The sequence below is a fragment of the Camelus dromedarius genome, chromosome 3 (genome assembly GCF_036321535.1).
Source record: "Camelus dromedarius isolate mCamDro1 chromosome 3, mCamDro1.pat, whole genome shotgun sequence".
Classification (NCBI taxonomy): domain Eukaryota; kingdom Metazoa; phylum Chordata; class Mammalia; order Artiodactyla; family Camelidae; genus Camelus; species Camelus dromedarius.
In genome coordinates this window covers 48,417,189-48,434,513 of record NC_087438.1, presented here as the reverse complement: position 1 = coordinate 48,434,513, position 17,325 = coordinate 48,417,189, and the positions used below count along the sequence as shown (strand labels likewise).

General features: G+C 36.4%; 1 protein-coding gene across 2 annotated transcripts; it reads right to left on the bottom strand.

The window, feature by feature from the left end:
* Positions 1-2,576: 2,576 nt before the first annotated feature.
* UTP15 (UTP15 small subunit processome component) lies at positions 2,577-17,319 on the bottom strand. 2 transcript variants are annotated; one of them, XM_010974995.3, is made up of 13 exons: positions 17,135-17,319; positions 13,896-14,068; positions 12,515-12,607; positions 12,236-12,420; positions 10,910-11,088; positions 10,131-10,256; positions 8,406-8,541; positions 7,158-7,242; positions 6,160-6,309; positions 5,569-5,670; positions 5,102-5,235; positions 4,869-4,927; positions 2,577-4,374 (listed from the first exon to the last, which is right to left on the bottom strand). In XM_010974995.3, the coding sequence occupies exons 2-13, from the start codon at positions 13,983-13,985 to the stop codon at positions 4,157-4,159; spliced, it is 1,557 nt and encodes a 518-aa protein (XP_010973297.1). In that variant the 5' UTR covers positions 13,986-14,068; positions 17,135-17,319; the 3' UTR covers positions 2,577-4,156. The 2 variants fall into 2 exon arrangements, with proteins under 2 accessions (XP_010973297.1, XP_064337580.1); XM_064481510.1 differs by lacking the exon at positions 17,135-17,319 and adding an exon at positions 15,398-15,416.
* Between the last annotated feature and the right edge of the window lie 6 nt (positions 17,320-17,325).

Below are 17,325 nucleotides of genomic sequence, written 5' to 3'. Positions count from 1 at the left end.
TCAGAAACCCAGTTTATTTTTAAAGTTCTGCCACGTTTCTGGCGGGTGCTGATGGTCACCTGCCCCACTCGCATCAGGTAGCCAGCAAACAGTCTGGCCATCAGCAGACCAGCCCAGAGAGGTACCCTGGGGTCTTGCTGCTGGTACTGATAACTTCCTGCTTCAGTTCACCTACAATGATCCTGCCCTCCAAGTCCCAGATCTTGACGCTAGGGCCTGTGGCAGCGCAGAGCCAGTAGCAGTTGGGACAGAAGCACAGGGCATTGATGACGTCTCAACCATCTAGTGTGTAAGGTGCTTGCCTTCACTGAGGCCCCAGTGGAGGCCTGGCCATCCTTGCCTCCAGAAGCACAGAGACCCCCACCATCACATATACACACGTAATTGCACCTGTGCTATATATTGTGCCTTCTCTCCTGAACTATGCCCGAACTGTTCATTTGCTATCTAAGCCAACTCTTCTGCTTGGCTACTCAGCCCCATGTCCTTTCCCCAAGACATTGCCCCAGCAACTGGCCCTCGTCTCTCCTATAATCATCAGTTTCCCCCTCTCTACAGGATTATCCCCACCAGCACACAGTCTGTAATTCCTTCCAGTTTGAATCTCAAATGAATTATGAATCTCAAAACATTTATCTAAGTGAAAGAAGCTAGCTCCCCCATTCTTAAATTCTGTGATTCCATTTGTATAAAATTGTAGCAAATGCAAACTTATCTACTCATCTATAGTGACAGAAAGTAGATCAGTGGTTGCCTGAGAGGTAGGGGCCTAGCTGGGGAAGGTTTACAAAAAGAAACTTTTGAGGGTGACAGACACGTTATCTCGCTTGCAGTGCTGGTTTCACAGGTGTAGTTACGACTCTCCTCTCCCCTGCCTCATGTCAGCTAAACCAGCCACCTTGTTTTCCCGAACTCACCCAGCGTGCTTCTTCCCCAGGGTCTTTGCTCTCTGCCCCTAGATAGCAGTGAGGACCCCTCTTCATCTCCTTAAGGTCTTTGCCCAACTGCTGCCTCAGTGAGGACTTCTCTCACTTCTCTTTCTACAACGACCACCGACCTACCTACCCCTCCCCTCAAACCTTTCCTATCTCCTTCCTCTGCCTGATTTTCCTTATCATTCATCACCATCTGACCCACTATATATTTTACTTGCTTACTGAATGTCTACCTCTCCCAAGTAGAACATGAGTTCCAAGAAGACAGGGATTCTGTCCATTTTGTTCATTGCTACAGCCCCAGGACCCCAGCCTCTGTCTCTCAGTTAAGTGTAAGGACTAGTGAATCCGTGTCTTTGGGGTCATTTGGTTGTAAATAAGAGAAAGCACTCACACTTACCTAAGCAGAAAGAATTTATTAGAGGGATTCCAAAGACTCATGGAGCCCCTAAGGGGAGGAGCCAGAAGGAAAACAGAAACCAGAGAACTAAGACCCTTTCTCTCTAGCCTGACCTGCTGAGGCAGGATGGCCTTGTCTTATTTCCTCTGGACTTTCATTCTCTCTGAACACCAGCTTCCTCTTCTCACGACTCAAACACAGCGTTCCCAGCCTCCCACATTTTCTCAGATCAAGAATTTGATGACACAAATTACAACTCCCTGCTTAGAGAGGGCTTGAGCCAAGTGTACCACCCCTGGAGCAGCTAACTATGGCCAGGGGAAGAGGCATGTATCCTACTTATCAATGTTTTTTAAGGTCTGTCTGAAAGGGCATTTTGTTCATGGGAAAGACAACTTATAGTTACTTGTTAAAATTTAAGTATTTTAAAGCTTTCCTTAAACTTTTAACTTACAAATATCCCATTCAGAAAACCATTATGTTTTAATAATCATTTTTAATGGGGCTTTTAATTAATGTTTGATAGAGATGAATTTCTCTAAACAATCCCATTTATAATCCAAAGTCTTAACAAATTAACAGTATGCATATATTTAAGATATTTGATTTTCTTATAAATAGCAAATCAAACACTTGACCCAACAAGAAAAAACCTTCCCAAGTGCTTAACTTATAAATATAATAAATTAAATGTACAGTGACTTTCTTAGTTCTCTGAAATAGTTCAGTATTTCTGCAGTCTCAGAAACATCTTAAAAAACCTTTCAACTACAATTCACAAGTTTAAAACTCTGTTAGGCATTTTAAATTAGAACTGAAGGCCATTGTTACATACTGTAACATGTTAGCTGTGTTCAAATACTACTTCAAACAGCAAATACTAGTTTGTCCCAATGAATATAAAACCTGTTCCTAAACTTAACACTGAAGTATTGATGACTGTAAGAATTGTTTCCTAATCTTTTTGAAAATGTGTGATTACTACATATCTCATCTAAAAATGGCAGCACTCAGTGAAGTTCTACTAAAGGGAATGAGTGCTTTCTGCCCCAGTGTGCAGGCCAGTTCAGAGCTGGCATGAAGAACTCAAGCTTGGGGGATTCAAGGGTGAATTAACTACTGTTGTAAATTCAATGTTAAGTGAGATTACCAACTTTGGACAGCTGTAGTAAGAATCAAATAAAATATGTGTCTGGGAAAAACCCTTGTCACGTTATATAGTTGATGGCAGCTAGTTTTTGATAGAATTTCAACTTTTCATTTTTACTATTATACAAATTATCAGTATGTTTATGAAGTTAAATTTAAAAAAAGCTTTTAAATACAAAATTTATTTAAATAAATTAGCCCTTCTTAACATGAAAACACAGTTTCTGACCTTGACTAATCTCATAATTACTCAGGGAAGCAAACTCCTGGTTTCTTATAACCCATTGGGCTGTATGATTGCTTAAATCAATTCATTTGGGAGACCAGACCCTATGTTTGAGCACGTGCCCTTAGCAGAACATAGGAGTATTTTTTCTGCTTTAAAAAATATATCTGAATTCACAGAACTGAAATTTTAAGAAGTTCCCATTATAAAATCTCCCTTTAACTAGCCTAAGACATATTTCCTTACAGATAATTAACTACTTGAGGTGGAACAGGAACTGAGGGAAGGCGGAAAGGGTAGCAAATATAAAATCAGTCTGCTAGGAGTCACAAGCCAGTGACCATCCATCAGGACTTAATACAACTCAGAAATCCAAGAAGAAAAATAAGATCTCTTTATAAAAAATGTGATTTACATTAAACTTTTTAAAAAAATACAACTATTTTCCAAAGCAAGCTACTCTGGCTTGGGGTTCTGAAACGCAAGATGATGTGAATAGAGAAAAAATAAAAATCTAAATACAGATCAGAGAAAATAGTTTTCAGAGGGGTAGGGGGCTACAAAATAAGCTCCAAACATATGTATAAAAAAGGCTGAAAGGCTGTTTATCATGAGGAACCAGCAAATGTTGTCATTCCTCTGACCTGAAGCAAGCTGAAAACCCAGTAGAAAGGCTGCATGTTGAGGGAAAGTGGAAAACCACGGTCCATAAGGTCAATCTGCAGACCTTGCTCTGATAAACATACAAGATTACAGAACTAAAAAGAAAACAAGGGATGGAGAGCACAATTTTTAGGTATCAAATCTCCCTCATCACACTCTGAATACATGTCCAACTAGTGTCAGTTATTCAGAGTTGGCCACTAATCTGCCACACTTGGAACAGATAACAGTCAAAATACCAGCTGAAGGGGAACATGTGACCTGGGACGAGTGATGACATCAAGGAGAGGGAGGCAAGCTCAGCTGGGGCCTGGGGATCCCAAGGGCACTGATTAGAGTGAAGAAAGACTTGACTTGTTCTTGCTGTTTGTTTTGTTGTTATTGTTGTTATTTTTCCAGGATAAAGAAAAAATAAAGCCCCGTTCCTCTGTCAGAACACCCAGTTGAAACCCCCTCCAAAATTCTGAATGCCTACCCAAACGCTGAAACAGAACTCTCTTGTGTAAAAATTAGTATCAACTTGTCCGAGATGGACATACACTATAACCAAAACAACTGAGACCTTCCAAGCTGAAGATGCCATGAAGTGATTCAAAATATCACATGGAAAACCATGCCTTAAAACAGGTTCTTATTTTCTAATCATAGTTATTCCAGCCTTTCATAAAATTGCTTCTGTAAATAGATTTTAAAAAAATGTATCAAAGAGATTCTCTTCCTGATAGTTAAAAGCATCAATTCTATTCCAAGTTAGGAGTTCTTATGTGTCTTGGTGAGCAGACACTATGATTTCATCTTCTTGTTCTCTAGAGTTCCCTCAGATGAATGCTGCAACACAGAAGTGCTTTCTTTACTCATCATGGTAGAAAAAAGCATATCCATCATCCCCAAGGTTTCTAGTAGTTCTCTTTGGTAATCAATCTCTTTTTCTACAAGTCCTTGAAGTACCAAAAACTTCTTATCAACTACAGGTGACTGACCAATCACAGGCAGATATATATCTAAAAAGAGAGGAAGGAAATACATTAACTAGAAACATCTTCTAAACAGCAATTATTTAGAAAAAGTACAAAAATACTAAATATAAAAGACATTGAAAAATTTGCACTTATTTTACAATTTATGTTTTACATAAAGTAAACAATCCATCTGAATAAATGTATTTCAAAAAGAAATAATTAAAAAAATAGCGTGGAGGTCCCGACTTATTTTCATTTCCCCATTAAAAATGAATCATGGTCATTACAGGTATTTAAGAAAAAAACTTTTAAAATGATAATAACCCTAGTCCCAGCAATTGGAAGTCAAGCCACTGTAAACATTTTACTCTGTTTTAAAGTGCACTGATTTACTATTATTGTCTTCTCCATGAAATGTTTACAGGAGGTAAAAACAAGATATTTCAATCTATTTGATTTTCAGCTTTGATCTCATCATTTCACACCTTTACTTTTACAAGTATGCTAAGATTTTTCAAGTTATAACAACTACTTACCAATAATTATTTCAGCAGCATTGATCAAAACAGGGGCAAATCTTGGCTGAGACAGATTCCTACAAAGCAAAAATTCTGTTAACTGAAACCTACAAACTTTAAAAAAAAAAATCCTTAAAATAGATTTACTAAATTGTTCTGTCAGTTCTCTATAAGGATCAAACTAAAAGTAAATTTGGATAATGAAGGATTTCAGATGCAAAATACACGTGATTCATAGACATGAAACATACCTTATCAAAAAATTAAGAACACGACTGATCTCCTTTTCATCTCGACCTGCAAGGGCATTTGCAAGAACTCCTCTTCGATTTAGCTCCTTTATGATGGAAACTGTAATCTCAGGCGTCTTTGTTGTACAACTGGGCTAGAAAAATTTTCAGAGTCAACATGAGCCGACAAGACAGGACAAGCAAAAAAACCACAGTCTTGAAACTCACTACCAATAATCAAATTTAAATAGTTTTTTTTCCTTCCCAGTTTTGAATCACAGAAATGGACAATGCAAGAAATAAAATGATTCTTTTAAAAATAAGCTCCTTGAAGGTTCACCAATTGCAACAAATGTACTCCTCTAGTGGGGGATGTTGATAATGGGGGAGGCCATGCATGTGGCAGGAAGGTGGTATATGGGAAATCTCTGCACCTTCCTTTCAATTCTGCTGTGACCCTAAAACTCTAAAAAAATTTCCTCACTCACCTCAAGGACTCTATCAAGTGCTTTAGAGATCCGGAAGTTTTTCAGATCCCTGTCATACAATTCTAGGTGTTTCTTTGATGGCTTGTTGATCAAAATGTCATCCTGTATTGAAAAGTAAATTTATAGAGAAAAATCAACATCACAGAGTGTCATTCAAAATAAACTTGTTCATAGCGGTATTTTTTCCGTAGTTCCAGGGTGTCCTTGAACTATATCAGACATAATGGTCATATACCCATAATGCCGATTAAATGAAAATAGAAAAATTTGCCACATCATTGTGTTCTGAGTCTCCTACGACTTTGTGACTTTACAATGCATACACAATACCTCCATTCTGGGCAAACATTACTCACTGCAATTCTCTTTACATGGCGGGCAGTGTGATTTCATACGGGAGTTAGTAAGTGTGCTTTAGAAGAACTGCCATCTAGTCCCGATAAAGAAATCCTGGATTCAAACTTCTGTACATCTCCATCTTCTCAGATGCTAAATGGAGACTTCATTGGCTCTACTATTTTTCAGGGTTGTTTAGAAGATCAAATCAGACCAATTTCACCTTTTAAAAAAATACACAAAGTATACAAATACCTGCTGTTTCATGTAATTTTTTCCTTTAATAAAAGTTCGATACGCAGGCCTTCGTCTCCTGGGAACAGATTCCTTCTTTGCTTCAGATTTCCGATGTTTAACACTCAGTATTCCATTGGTCATTCCTACAACTATTGTCTCATCCTCATGCTAACAGCAATCAGAAAAACAAGTTAGTATATTCCTAGCTCATAATTTACCTTTTCTTTAAAATTCCACTTATAATGTGTTTGCCACTTATCTATACGTTACCTCAGAGTTCCATTCAGATATGCCTCTGCCTAACAATGATCTATGCAAAAAGTTGGACTAAAATCATTTTTTCCTCCAGGATACTAATATATTGACAGAACTTATTATAGTTAGAAATTATCACTGGCAGTTTGTATAATAATACACAGTTAATGACACCTTGGGAAACTTTCAAAATAGTTCTTTTTTTTTCCTGCATCCTCTTACTAGAAAAAGAATTATGCAGTGGCATGATTTTCCACAGACCTGCCAAGAAAATATTTTGTAGTAACTTTTCCTCTCCCAATTCAGATTCCTCCTCAATGGCTCATCTAACCTGACAGTGGACATTCCAGAAAGAGCAGTTAAGAAGGAAAAGGAGACATTTCATTTTGCTGCCCTCTATTCTTGCCCACCCCCCACCACCTTTTTTTTTGTTCAAGGAGCCAATTTAACTTTCTGGAGTATTTAGCCCTTGAGTTAAATGTGTTGAAGAGAGCTTTATCAACTTCCCAGGGTTGCCCTTAGTGTTAACAATGCTACAACACTGTAAATGGTTTGAAGCTATGCAGTGAGTGGGACCTCAATCTAAATTCATGCTTAGTTAGTGAGACAAGCCATATATTGTCTTAGCCCAATTACCCAATGTGGCAAGAAGGAAATAAGACTTATTCAAATAGAAAGATAAACCCTAATATTCCCTTTTAGTACAATTTAACAGGCAAGGTTAGTGAAACCTTTAAAAAAAAAAATCTAAAAGTACTTACTGCAAGTGCAAGACTCAAAATAGAAGCTGCATAATCAAAACTGTGGACTACTTTGTAGGAAGTTGTGCTATATACTTTCACCTTCCTAATGAAAAAGAAAGCTGGGTCACAAATCATCTTGGAAATGAATATAAAATGTAAAATTTCTACTTTTTTAGAATATATGAATATTAAAATTTACACAACAATGAAGAAAAACAATAATTAGTAATATTAATTACAAACTAATTAATCACTGAATCTCTTTTTTAAAATGAACTGTTTATTATTATGTTTCCATAAAGACTTCAACTAGCCACCAGAAGGAAAGACCGTGAACCACTGTCTCCTGAAGATAAAACTTGAGAGTAAAAGATCTTATGGTAGCTCACAGAGAAAAAAATGTGACAATGAATATATATATGTTCATGTATAACTGAAAAATTGTGCTCTACACTAGAATTTGACACAACATCGTAAAATGATTATAAATCAATAAAAAATGTTAAAAAAAAACTTAAGAGTAAAGAAAAAGCATCAATGAATGCTCTTTAGAAGTCAAAAGAGCAGGATTTCTCAGCTTGTCCAGCATTAATGACATTTTGGGAGAGAGAGTTCTTTGTAATGGTGGCTGTTGTTTCTAGCCTATTAGTAATTTTTACACTGATTACATACTGAAATAACATTTTAGACTAGATAAGATATATTATTAAAGTAATTTTACCTACTACCTTTTACCTTTAAAGCATGGCTGGTAAAACATTTAAAACTACATATGTAGCTCACATTATATTTCTAATGTACAGAACTGTTCTAGAACATTAACTAATGAAACACTAATACCTATTTAAAATAGCAGCATGTGAAAATATATAATTTCTATAATGTATAGAAATTTTACATAAAGTTTTAAAGAATATAAGCTAGAATATATACATACAAATATTTCAAAATATACAAATATACAACAATGACTTTAATTTTAGAAGAAAACTACAGAATAATAAATTATTTTAAAAGATACTTGAATGGTTCAATAAAATTCCTCAAATATATAACTTTAGGCAATAAATTTATGTCAAGGGAGAAGATAAGTTTGCTATATGTAAATAAAAGGTCAAAACTATTTTCAACTAAACAGATTTTTTTCATGGAAATCATTTGGCAGAATATTTATTCTATCACAAATACTGCAGAAATAAGTCATTTCGTCAAACAGTACACACTCGTACACTAAGAATGATCAAGAAAGAAAATTAAAATGCTAACCTATCCAGTGAGCCAGAGAGTAACCTCTGTCCAGAGCTGCTCAGACATAAACACGTCACAGTTTTATGATGATTTTTCAAAGACACTAGCAGCTGTCCTCCTTTCAGCATGTCCCAGACTTTAACATAACGACCTCCTATAAAAGAAATAACCACCAGTTTGATTATGCAAAGACCTGAAAAGCATTGTTCACTGGACATTCCACAGCATGGAGTGGAGGGATTTCAGAGCCAGTCTGCCTGGTTTCAATGCTGGCTGTACCATTTACTGGGTGTGTGATTGATAATAACAACAGTCCCCACGTCACAAAAACCAGTATGATAATTAAATAATTTCATATTTGTAAAGTACACAGAATTGCCTGGCAAAATAAAAAGTATAACCAAAAAAGATTTCATTTAAAAAATTATAATAATTCTTCAAAAGAAATTCTGTATAACCATGGAAATGAATAATGTATATTTCATTTCCTACATTCTGTGAATCCCAACAAAACTGAAAAACTTCCCTATAACTTTTACTCTAAGAATTGGAAGGATCCTTAAACGCAATTTAATTCAATGGTTTAAAAAGAATTTTTTAAATACGGTACTTTTCTTTCAATGAAATATTAAGCAAAAGTCTAGTGGGTCAAATATAAAGAGCCTGGGGACTGGCGGTGGAAGGGGATGAAGTTCTTACCTATCCTGAATGGGAAACAGGACCTGGAACCCAATTCACAGTCCCTGTCTCCTGTAGCAGTTCATGAGAGACATTAGTTTGAAACCAATGATCTCATTTTCAAGGTCTATGTTGGTTAAGAGATTGCCTAAAGTCACACAATTAGTGACATGATGGAGATTAGCAAACAGGCATTCACTCTCCCTGTTCAACTTGAATTTACTTCCATTTCTCAAAATAACAGCAAGAAAAATAGATACCTCTGACAATAGCATCAACTTATTTTAAAATCAAATAGGTAGTGGGGAAAAGATTATAAAACAGGATAACTTCTATTTAGATTTAAGAATTAAGAAAAAAAAAGCTACAGACTACCTATGTATTCTTCTAATGTCAACACATTCATTTTGATTGAACAAATGAAAAAAGCCAATTTACTTCTTCAATTATAATTTTGAAAATGCACTATAATCAATATAATTAAAAAAACACCCTAGTTCCAACTTGATGAACAATGTATCAAGGTCCCTTTGACTCCACTTAATCTCCTCCTCCAGCACTATCAACTATTTGCTGGGTAAGGCCACTTCATTCAAGACTCATAAGAAGAGATAAGCCTGATTCTAGATCTGAAAGAACCCATTTTCCAAAGGTGCCACAGATCTCTTAGGTAGGAACAACAGCAGGAGTATAACCTGGATTTCTGGGTTACGTACATAACACAGGCTCTCAAGTTCTGAGATTTCAGATCTACCACTTACCACTTTGTCTTGGACAACTCAGTTAAAACTTTTATTTATTTCCCTAGTTGAAAAATAGGGAGAAAACCATCTCATGGGCACTTCTAAGGCACTGGAGATAATATGTACATAACAGTACACTGCTTGGCTCATATCAGGTTCTCAATAAATGATAACTACTTGCCTGTCCCACTTATCAACTGTTTGAGCAAAAACCTAAATATGCAATTCAAGTACACACTGATAAATTATAAAGAGTAACTGATAAAGAAATTTTTGACTCAAGACAAACAATATTGGTGAAAGCAATTTTTAAAGCAGATACCTGCTGATACCAGAAGACCTCCAGAAGGAAAAAGCAGGACACTCTCCACTGGCTGCTCATGTTCAACAGAGATAACGCTCTGGTTTGTTCGTGCATCAAACACCTTCACAGTATGATCATATGACCCTAAAACATCAATTGTATTATGTAAGTTCCACTACTCAAATAACAAAAACTATATATGTATGTGTGTGCACGTGTATATTCAAACATAAATTTTAAAAGGAGAAAAGGCTTAGATGAAATTTTAAAAAGACCTATGTATACTTATGAAGATATAGTACTTCCAAACCCGCTGGTACCACTGGGTGTTTCTGAAGCACGACACTATACCACGCAGAATCTTAAACTATTCCAAATTCCTTTAGACTACTGTTACTACTGAGTTGTCTGGGAATCTTTGCCCAGGGATCCATTAAGATTGAACTGCATTGCCTTTGTTTCTTGGCTGCTGGAGGCTCTGTGAAAGCCAGAATACTAACTTCCAACTAAGTTGGAAAGAGTACTAAGTTTCCAAACACACTGGGGGGACAGTAAGGACAATCACCAAAAGAAGAAAAGTAAAATAAAGCAACTGGATAAACAGAGACATATTTTACCGGAAACTGACACCTTGTAAATTGACTATTCTTCAATAGAAAAAAAAAGAATGTTAAAAAAAAAAAAATACATTTCTTTACAAAACTTTTTTATATTCCTCTATCCCAAGTCCCAAAGCAGTATTAAAGTATATCAATAAAATTATCAACTTCAGGAGGGGAAAAAAAGATTTCACTAACCTGTTACAAAGAGATCTGGATTCAGTTTGCTAGCACATCCACACCTCACATAATCAGAATGTTCTCTGAATGTCAGAATTTCCTTGGAGTTTGGAATATCCCATAATTTAACTGTATAATCATCAGCCCCAGAGACCACATGATATTTGTCAGCTGTAAAATCTACTGTATGTACTGCTCTGAAAGATCAAGGATCAGTATATTAAAAAGCAAGAAAAAAATATTTCTGGCACCTTCTAACATAAAACAGCCCTTTTCCCGCAATTTCAAAAAAAAGCAGCTCAGTTTCAATGAGTAATTGCAGGGAGAAATCCTGAGAGAAAAAGAAAATCTTTAAAAAAGGTGTTTCTACCCAAGCCAATGTAAAATTTTAAATACCCATGTACTATGAAGTTAATAAGAATATTAAACAATAGCCTTAAAGTTATATTTTCTAATATGTCAGCATTTCTACTTAGCTGCTCAATGGAAAATAAATGTCGGCACAAAGGTACTTTTCTGTAACTTAAAATATTTCAAAACAGGTTGTTCTTAAAAAATTCTAAGGAGACTTGCCATTATGTAGTATCATGTTAAATGAATTTGTTGTATTTTAAATGTTTTACTGATGGACTAAGACCATTCTGATAATACACTATAAAAACTCTTTTGAGATTTAAAATCAATAGGAAATTTCAGCAATGACACTGGTAATCCTGAAACAAAGATATAATGTAAAATTGCCCTGGCCATTTAATTTATAAGGGGCAAAACACTAAACCTAAGAAGAAAAAAAAAAATCCACCCTCTAACTTGATTTCAAAACAAGAACCTCTAATATAGTCCAGGTCTTTAGCGTCCTCATTAATAGCTGTAAGGTGTTCTTTAGATCAATGGTTTATAATCTCAACAGGGTCACATAACTCACTAAGAAGTTCATGAAAGGCTACAGGACATCTCCCTAGATAAGCATACATTTTCGAAAATGGCATATACAATTCTAGGGAATTCATGAGCCTCATCAAACTGAACCATTGAACTGAACCAAGTTAAGCACTCTGTCTCAAAACAACCAGGAAATAAAGTACATAAAGGTACATAATCTTCATAGAACTGCTCTCTATTTTTCCCCCAAAGCCTGGAAAACCAACAGAGCTTACAATACAACAAAACACATAAAAATCAGCTACCTGTAACTGTATGGTGACAGATGTTAACTAAATTACTGTCGTGATCATTTGGCAATATATACAAATACGGAATCATGTTGTACACCTGAAGCTAATATAATGTTGTATGTTAATTATACCTCAAAAAAAATTTTTTTAAACAACAATGGTCTCTTACTTAGTATGGCCTTCAAACTGCCTGAGGGGAGCCCTCCCACTTATATCAAAAAGCTGAACGCCACCATCTTCACTGCCGGCCACAAGCAGTCTACCATCCTGTCGAAAAGTAGCACAGTACGCCGTGTCTTTAAACCGTGAAAAGGTTTTTATAGGTTCTTGGGAGTATCGGCCATAAATGTGAATCTACAACAAGATAAAAAACATAGTATTTTACCGGATGGCTCAAGATCAGGAGTAAACATAAACTACACAAAAGAAAAATAAATATTATATTTACCCTTGAAGAAGCTGTGACAGCATAATTATATGGAGGCTGTGGAGAAAAGTCTACTTTTGACACTGCACCAAACTCCTTGATCTGAACAGGGGTCTTAATGAAAAATAATACAGAGTATTAACAGAGTTAGAACTGGTAACTATTTAAGCAGCATGTAATTTCTTACTGACAATTTCTTTTCGTTCTTAGTAACATATACTTAGTTGTATTTAATAGAGAAGTATGAAGAAAGAGAAAAGACCTAAATCCCATCACCCGAACTATCTCTGTAGCCATGAAAGTAAATAAATATATAATTGGAAAGCCACACCCCGTTTTTTCCCTTCAGCTGTGAAGTTTTCTGTGATTTTTATTGGGAAAAAGCTAATGCCTAAACCAGCATACATTTAACCATGTATTTTTAAACTGACACAAAGATCAATCATATCATGCAGACCATTCTGCACCTTGCTTGTTTTTCACTTACCTACACATCTTAGGTAACTTTTCTTGAGTAATAGCTTTACCATCCATGATAAGATACGTCATCATTTACCAGTCCACTACTAACAAATAGGTTTTTCCAAGATTTCTAATATTACAAATAATACTTCAATGAACATCTTTACACATAAAGATAACATACTTTATACACAAATTTTCGTTAAGTTCCAAACTGTGGAACTTACAAGGCCAAAAAGTATTTCTATCATAATAGATAATGCCAGAATTGCCCTCCATAAAGTTTACACCAATTTCCCTCCCTCAAGTAGCAATGATGATGAAAACTTTTCATTTGTGCCAATACAACAGATGAAAAATAGCATCCAAATTATTATCGAATGATAATTTTATTATTCAATAAATTATTATTCAATAAATTGTCCAATAATTATCCAATTATTGTTTTAATTTGCATTTATTCAATTATGAGTGAGGCTGAAGCTCTTTTAATATATTGATTGGCCACTTAAATTTCTTTTTCTATAAACCTCCCAATCCCAGTCTTTCCCCGTTTTTCTATTTAGTTGTTCATCTTTTTAAAACAATCATTTGTTAGCTTTTACAGATAGTCTAGAAGAATTAATTCTGCATCTCTTCCTTCTTAGATTAAGAAAGGCAAAAAAAAAAAAAAAACTTCATATGAGATTCAAATTCTAAAATTTGTCATTTGGCATGGATTAATCATCTATTCTGATCAAGGTACTTGTATGATAAAGCTGATTAAGGAATGCAGACTTTTATATAACTCTAAGGAAAAAAATAACATATATCATACCCAAACTATAAGCCACTGATAGATTATCTGTAGTTATTAGCTCTCTATTACAGTATCCAAAGTATGCTGCAGTAATCAGCACAAATGCAAAACACCCCCACCCCCAATTATGTCTATACTTACCTTATAGTTATTCCAGTACAGTGTATCTTGGGTGATTTTTTCACCAAGTATAGGATATGTCTGGATCGATACAGGCTTATAACCAGCCATACTTTAATATAACTGGACTGTTATCCAAGGATAAGTAGTTTGAAATTGGTGTTAGAAATACTTAAAGTGACTCTGCCTTACGTCTGAAAAAGAAAACATTTTATAGACACATATTATTCATACAGCTAGATATACTTATGATTTTCACTCTGTGTCTTTTCAAAAGGCTGTGTGGTAGCTTATGGATTAGTGATCAGTAACCATTTAATTTTAATACAAAAGAGGCAATCCAAAGGAAGAAGGAATCCAGATAGGGCTACCAGAGTGTACCACCTACTCAGATATAAACAGAGGCTGTACACAAATGTTCCCACACCTAATTGACCAATTTACAACACTTAGGAATAAATCTGGCTCAGCCAACCAGTAGGCAAAACAGAGAAAAGCACACTGGCTCAGAATGTTCATTTACTGACAACAGAAAACATTAAGGTGAAACTGCAAATACAAATGTTTCCTGAACCTAAATTTAGGATGACATTTAATCCATAAGAACATAGTCTAGGCACTTGACTTCCTGAAAGTCTAAAACTGCAAGAAAAGAAAACAAAGCTAATATTTTAATGTAGAAGACTAAAATTAAATTTAAAAGCTTAAAATTAAATTAAAAGCTAATATTCTGATGTAGAACCTTAAAAATCAAGTTAGTTAAGTTTAAAAGGTTTGAACAGTAAGAAAGAAAACAAGAGTAAAGCAATTCTAAAGTTAAATTCTAAATTAAAGTGACAGAATAAAAGACTAATTAAAACTTTCAGCTGACATGATTTAAGCCAAAATGTCTTTCCAGAACCATTCAATTGCAAGAGATTCAATTATACCAGGAGAATGAGTCCAGCGGTGCCACCCATCTATTCACAAAAGCCTGAAAACAATGTATCAGTAACAGCAAAATAACTAGGTGCAACATATTTTAAAAGCTGTTTTGATGAAACATGGTAATCAATGATTTAAAAGGAGGAAACTTTTCTGTTCATTGAAGTACCTATAACATGTAGGACATACTGTTTTAGGTGCAATGGTGAGTCAAACAGACATGGTCAATGCCTTCATATACACCCATATTCTTCACTTCAGCTAGTAATTGGCATCAATTAGGAACCTGGGATCTGCCTTGATGTGTCCTTCCTTCTCATTTCCAACATCCAAATAGTTACCAAACCAAGAGCTGTTGATTTTTACCTCCCAAATCGTCCTAAAATTTCATAATGTCCAACTCACCTAGTTCAGATCTTCCCACTCACTGAGAAAGTGCAATATAAGGTCTCCCTCATCTATCTTCCAAATAGTCATCAGAATTACCTAACCACCATGCAAATCTAGCTTTTGCTGCAAAGCCCAACACTGCCCAGAAAAGAAGGTGCAAGCTTCTTCACATGGCATGTAAGGCCCTCTGTGATTTTGCCCTCACTTACCTTTGCAGCTTCACCTCTTGTTATTTCCTTAACACATCATGCTCTTTCTTGTCTCAAAGTCTTTGTTCACTAGTCCTCTCTGGCAGGAATGACCTCCTTCTCCCACTTCCTATTTATCATTTAAAGTTCAACTCAAGGATCACATCCTCCAGGAAACCTCTGACCTCCTAAGCTGGGTCATGGGCTTGTCTTCTATGATCCTACTTGACTGCGTATTTCTGTCAATGCACATAATCACATTGCACTGTAATGATCCCTTTTCCCCATTAAATTGATAATTTCATGTCTCGAAGATTAAAAGCAGGTGCTCAAAGAATGTTTATGGAAGGAAGGAAAGGAAGCATTGTGCTGGATTATATGAGAAACAAAATTAAAATCACAAGTGGTATCTATCATATGAACACTGTGATGAAGCGCAAGTCCACAAGCTTTTTTCATAAAAGGCCAAATAATAAATATTTCAGGTTTTGCAGTCCAAGAGGCAAACTGGAGGATTTTATGTAGTTACGTAGCAAGAAAGAAAAAAATTCCCGATTCTTTACTCATGAACCCCCCCCAATAATTATGAGTACAATTTTTTATTTATGAATGAAAGGAATGGGATTCTTTGAGGGGGCAACATTTCACTTACTTCGATTCAAAGTTAGTGTTTCCCATCATCAAATAGATTGCAAATGTTCATCTATAAAAATCATTCTTGACTCACTGACTACCCAAAAACAGATACTGGGCCAGACCTAGCCCCTTACTAGAGTACAGTTGACCCTTGAACAACACAGGCTTGAATAGTGCAGGTCCACCTACAGGCAGATTTCCTTCGATATTAAATACAGTGCTACAGGACTCTCAGATGGTTGCACTCACAAGCGGAACTCAGGATTTGGAGGAACTTGAATAAGGAGAAACTGCACATATAGAGGGCCCACTGCAAGTTATACTCGGATTTTCCACTCTTGAGAAGGTCGGGACCCCTAAACTCTTCCCTTCTCCTGCAATGTTCAAGGGTAACTGTATAGGCAAAGGAGTGCATAACTCTGCCTTGAAAGAAATTGTTTAGAACTTTAAAAGGAAAAAGTGAGTAGTAGTAGCAGTGGTTTGCCAGATTAAAGTGAAAAACTGCCTCAGAGGCAGGGGAAGGGAAGTTAAGACACGGTGCAAAGGCACGAAGGCAAGAAGTGTTGTGAAAATGAACAGAAAGAAAATGATTAGGGAGAGGTTAGAGTCTGAAAGACTGGCGACTAAATGAAAAATAGGCACTACTACAATACAATGCAGAACACCAAATGTATGCTGTAAGTAACGTACAGAGAACTGAGCTCTCTTAAGAGATTTTTAACTCTAACCGGGAAAGTCCTAGAAAAATTCTGAGTGCATTTCAGCTGGGCTTTCAAGTATAATATTAAGACGAGTTAAACACTTAAGGTGGGCGCAAAGGCGACGGGGAGGGGGCGGGCACTGTACACTGAGGGAACCTCATAAGCAAAGACAGAGATGGAAATCTGACCACTGCCCTTAAGGGGTGTGATTACTCCGGGGACTAAAAACGGTGGACCGTAGGAGCGGATATGATCGTAGAGGAGGAAAACCTAGGTTGAGCTGAACTGCGGGGATCCTGAGAGGCTGGTCACGGAGTTTAGCCATTCCGCGGAGACTGCGAAGCCCCAGAGGAGCATGCTAGGTATCAACGAAGGCCCGGCGTGAGTCTGGGCTACCCCCACTGGAAGCCCCTTCACCTACCTCCGGTGAACCCCGAGGGTCCGCCGAGACACTCCGGCCTCAAGATAAGCCCTTGGACTCCACCAGCCCCTTCCTGGGACTGTACTAACACCGCGGAAAATCACGCGGACCCTCCAGGAGGCTCCGAAACACACTACGAAGAGAACCGCCAGGCCTGTCGCGCGAAGGTGACGTAACGGCGCAGGCTCAAG

Coding starts and splice junctions, on each gene's coding strand:
- UTP15 (XM_010974995.3), bottom strand. CDS start 13,985: ATGGCTGGTTATAAGCCTGTATCGATCCAGACATATCCTATACTTGGT. Junction 11,089..12,235: donor CAGTTTGAAGGCCATACTAA/GTAAGAGACCAT, acceptor TTGATCTTTCAG/AGCAGTACATACAGTAGATT. Junction 4,375..4,868: donor TGCTGCTGAAATAATTATTG/GTAAGTAGTTGT, acceptor CTCTCTTTTTAG/ATATATATCTGCCTGTGATT.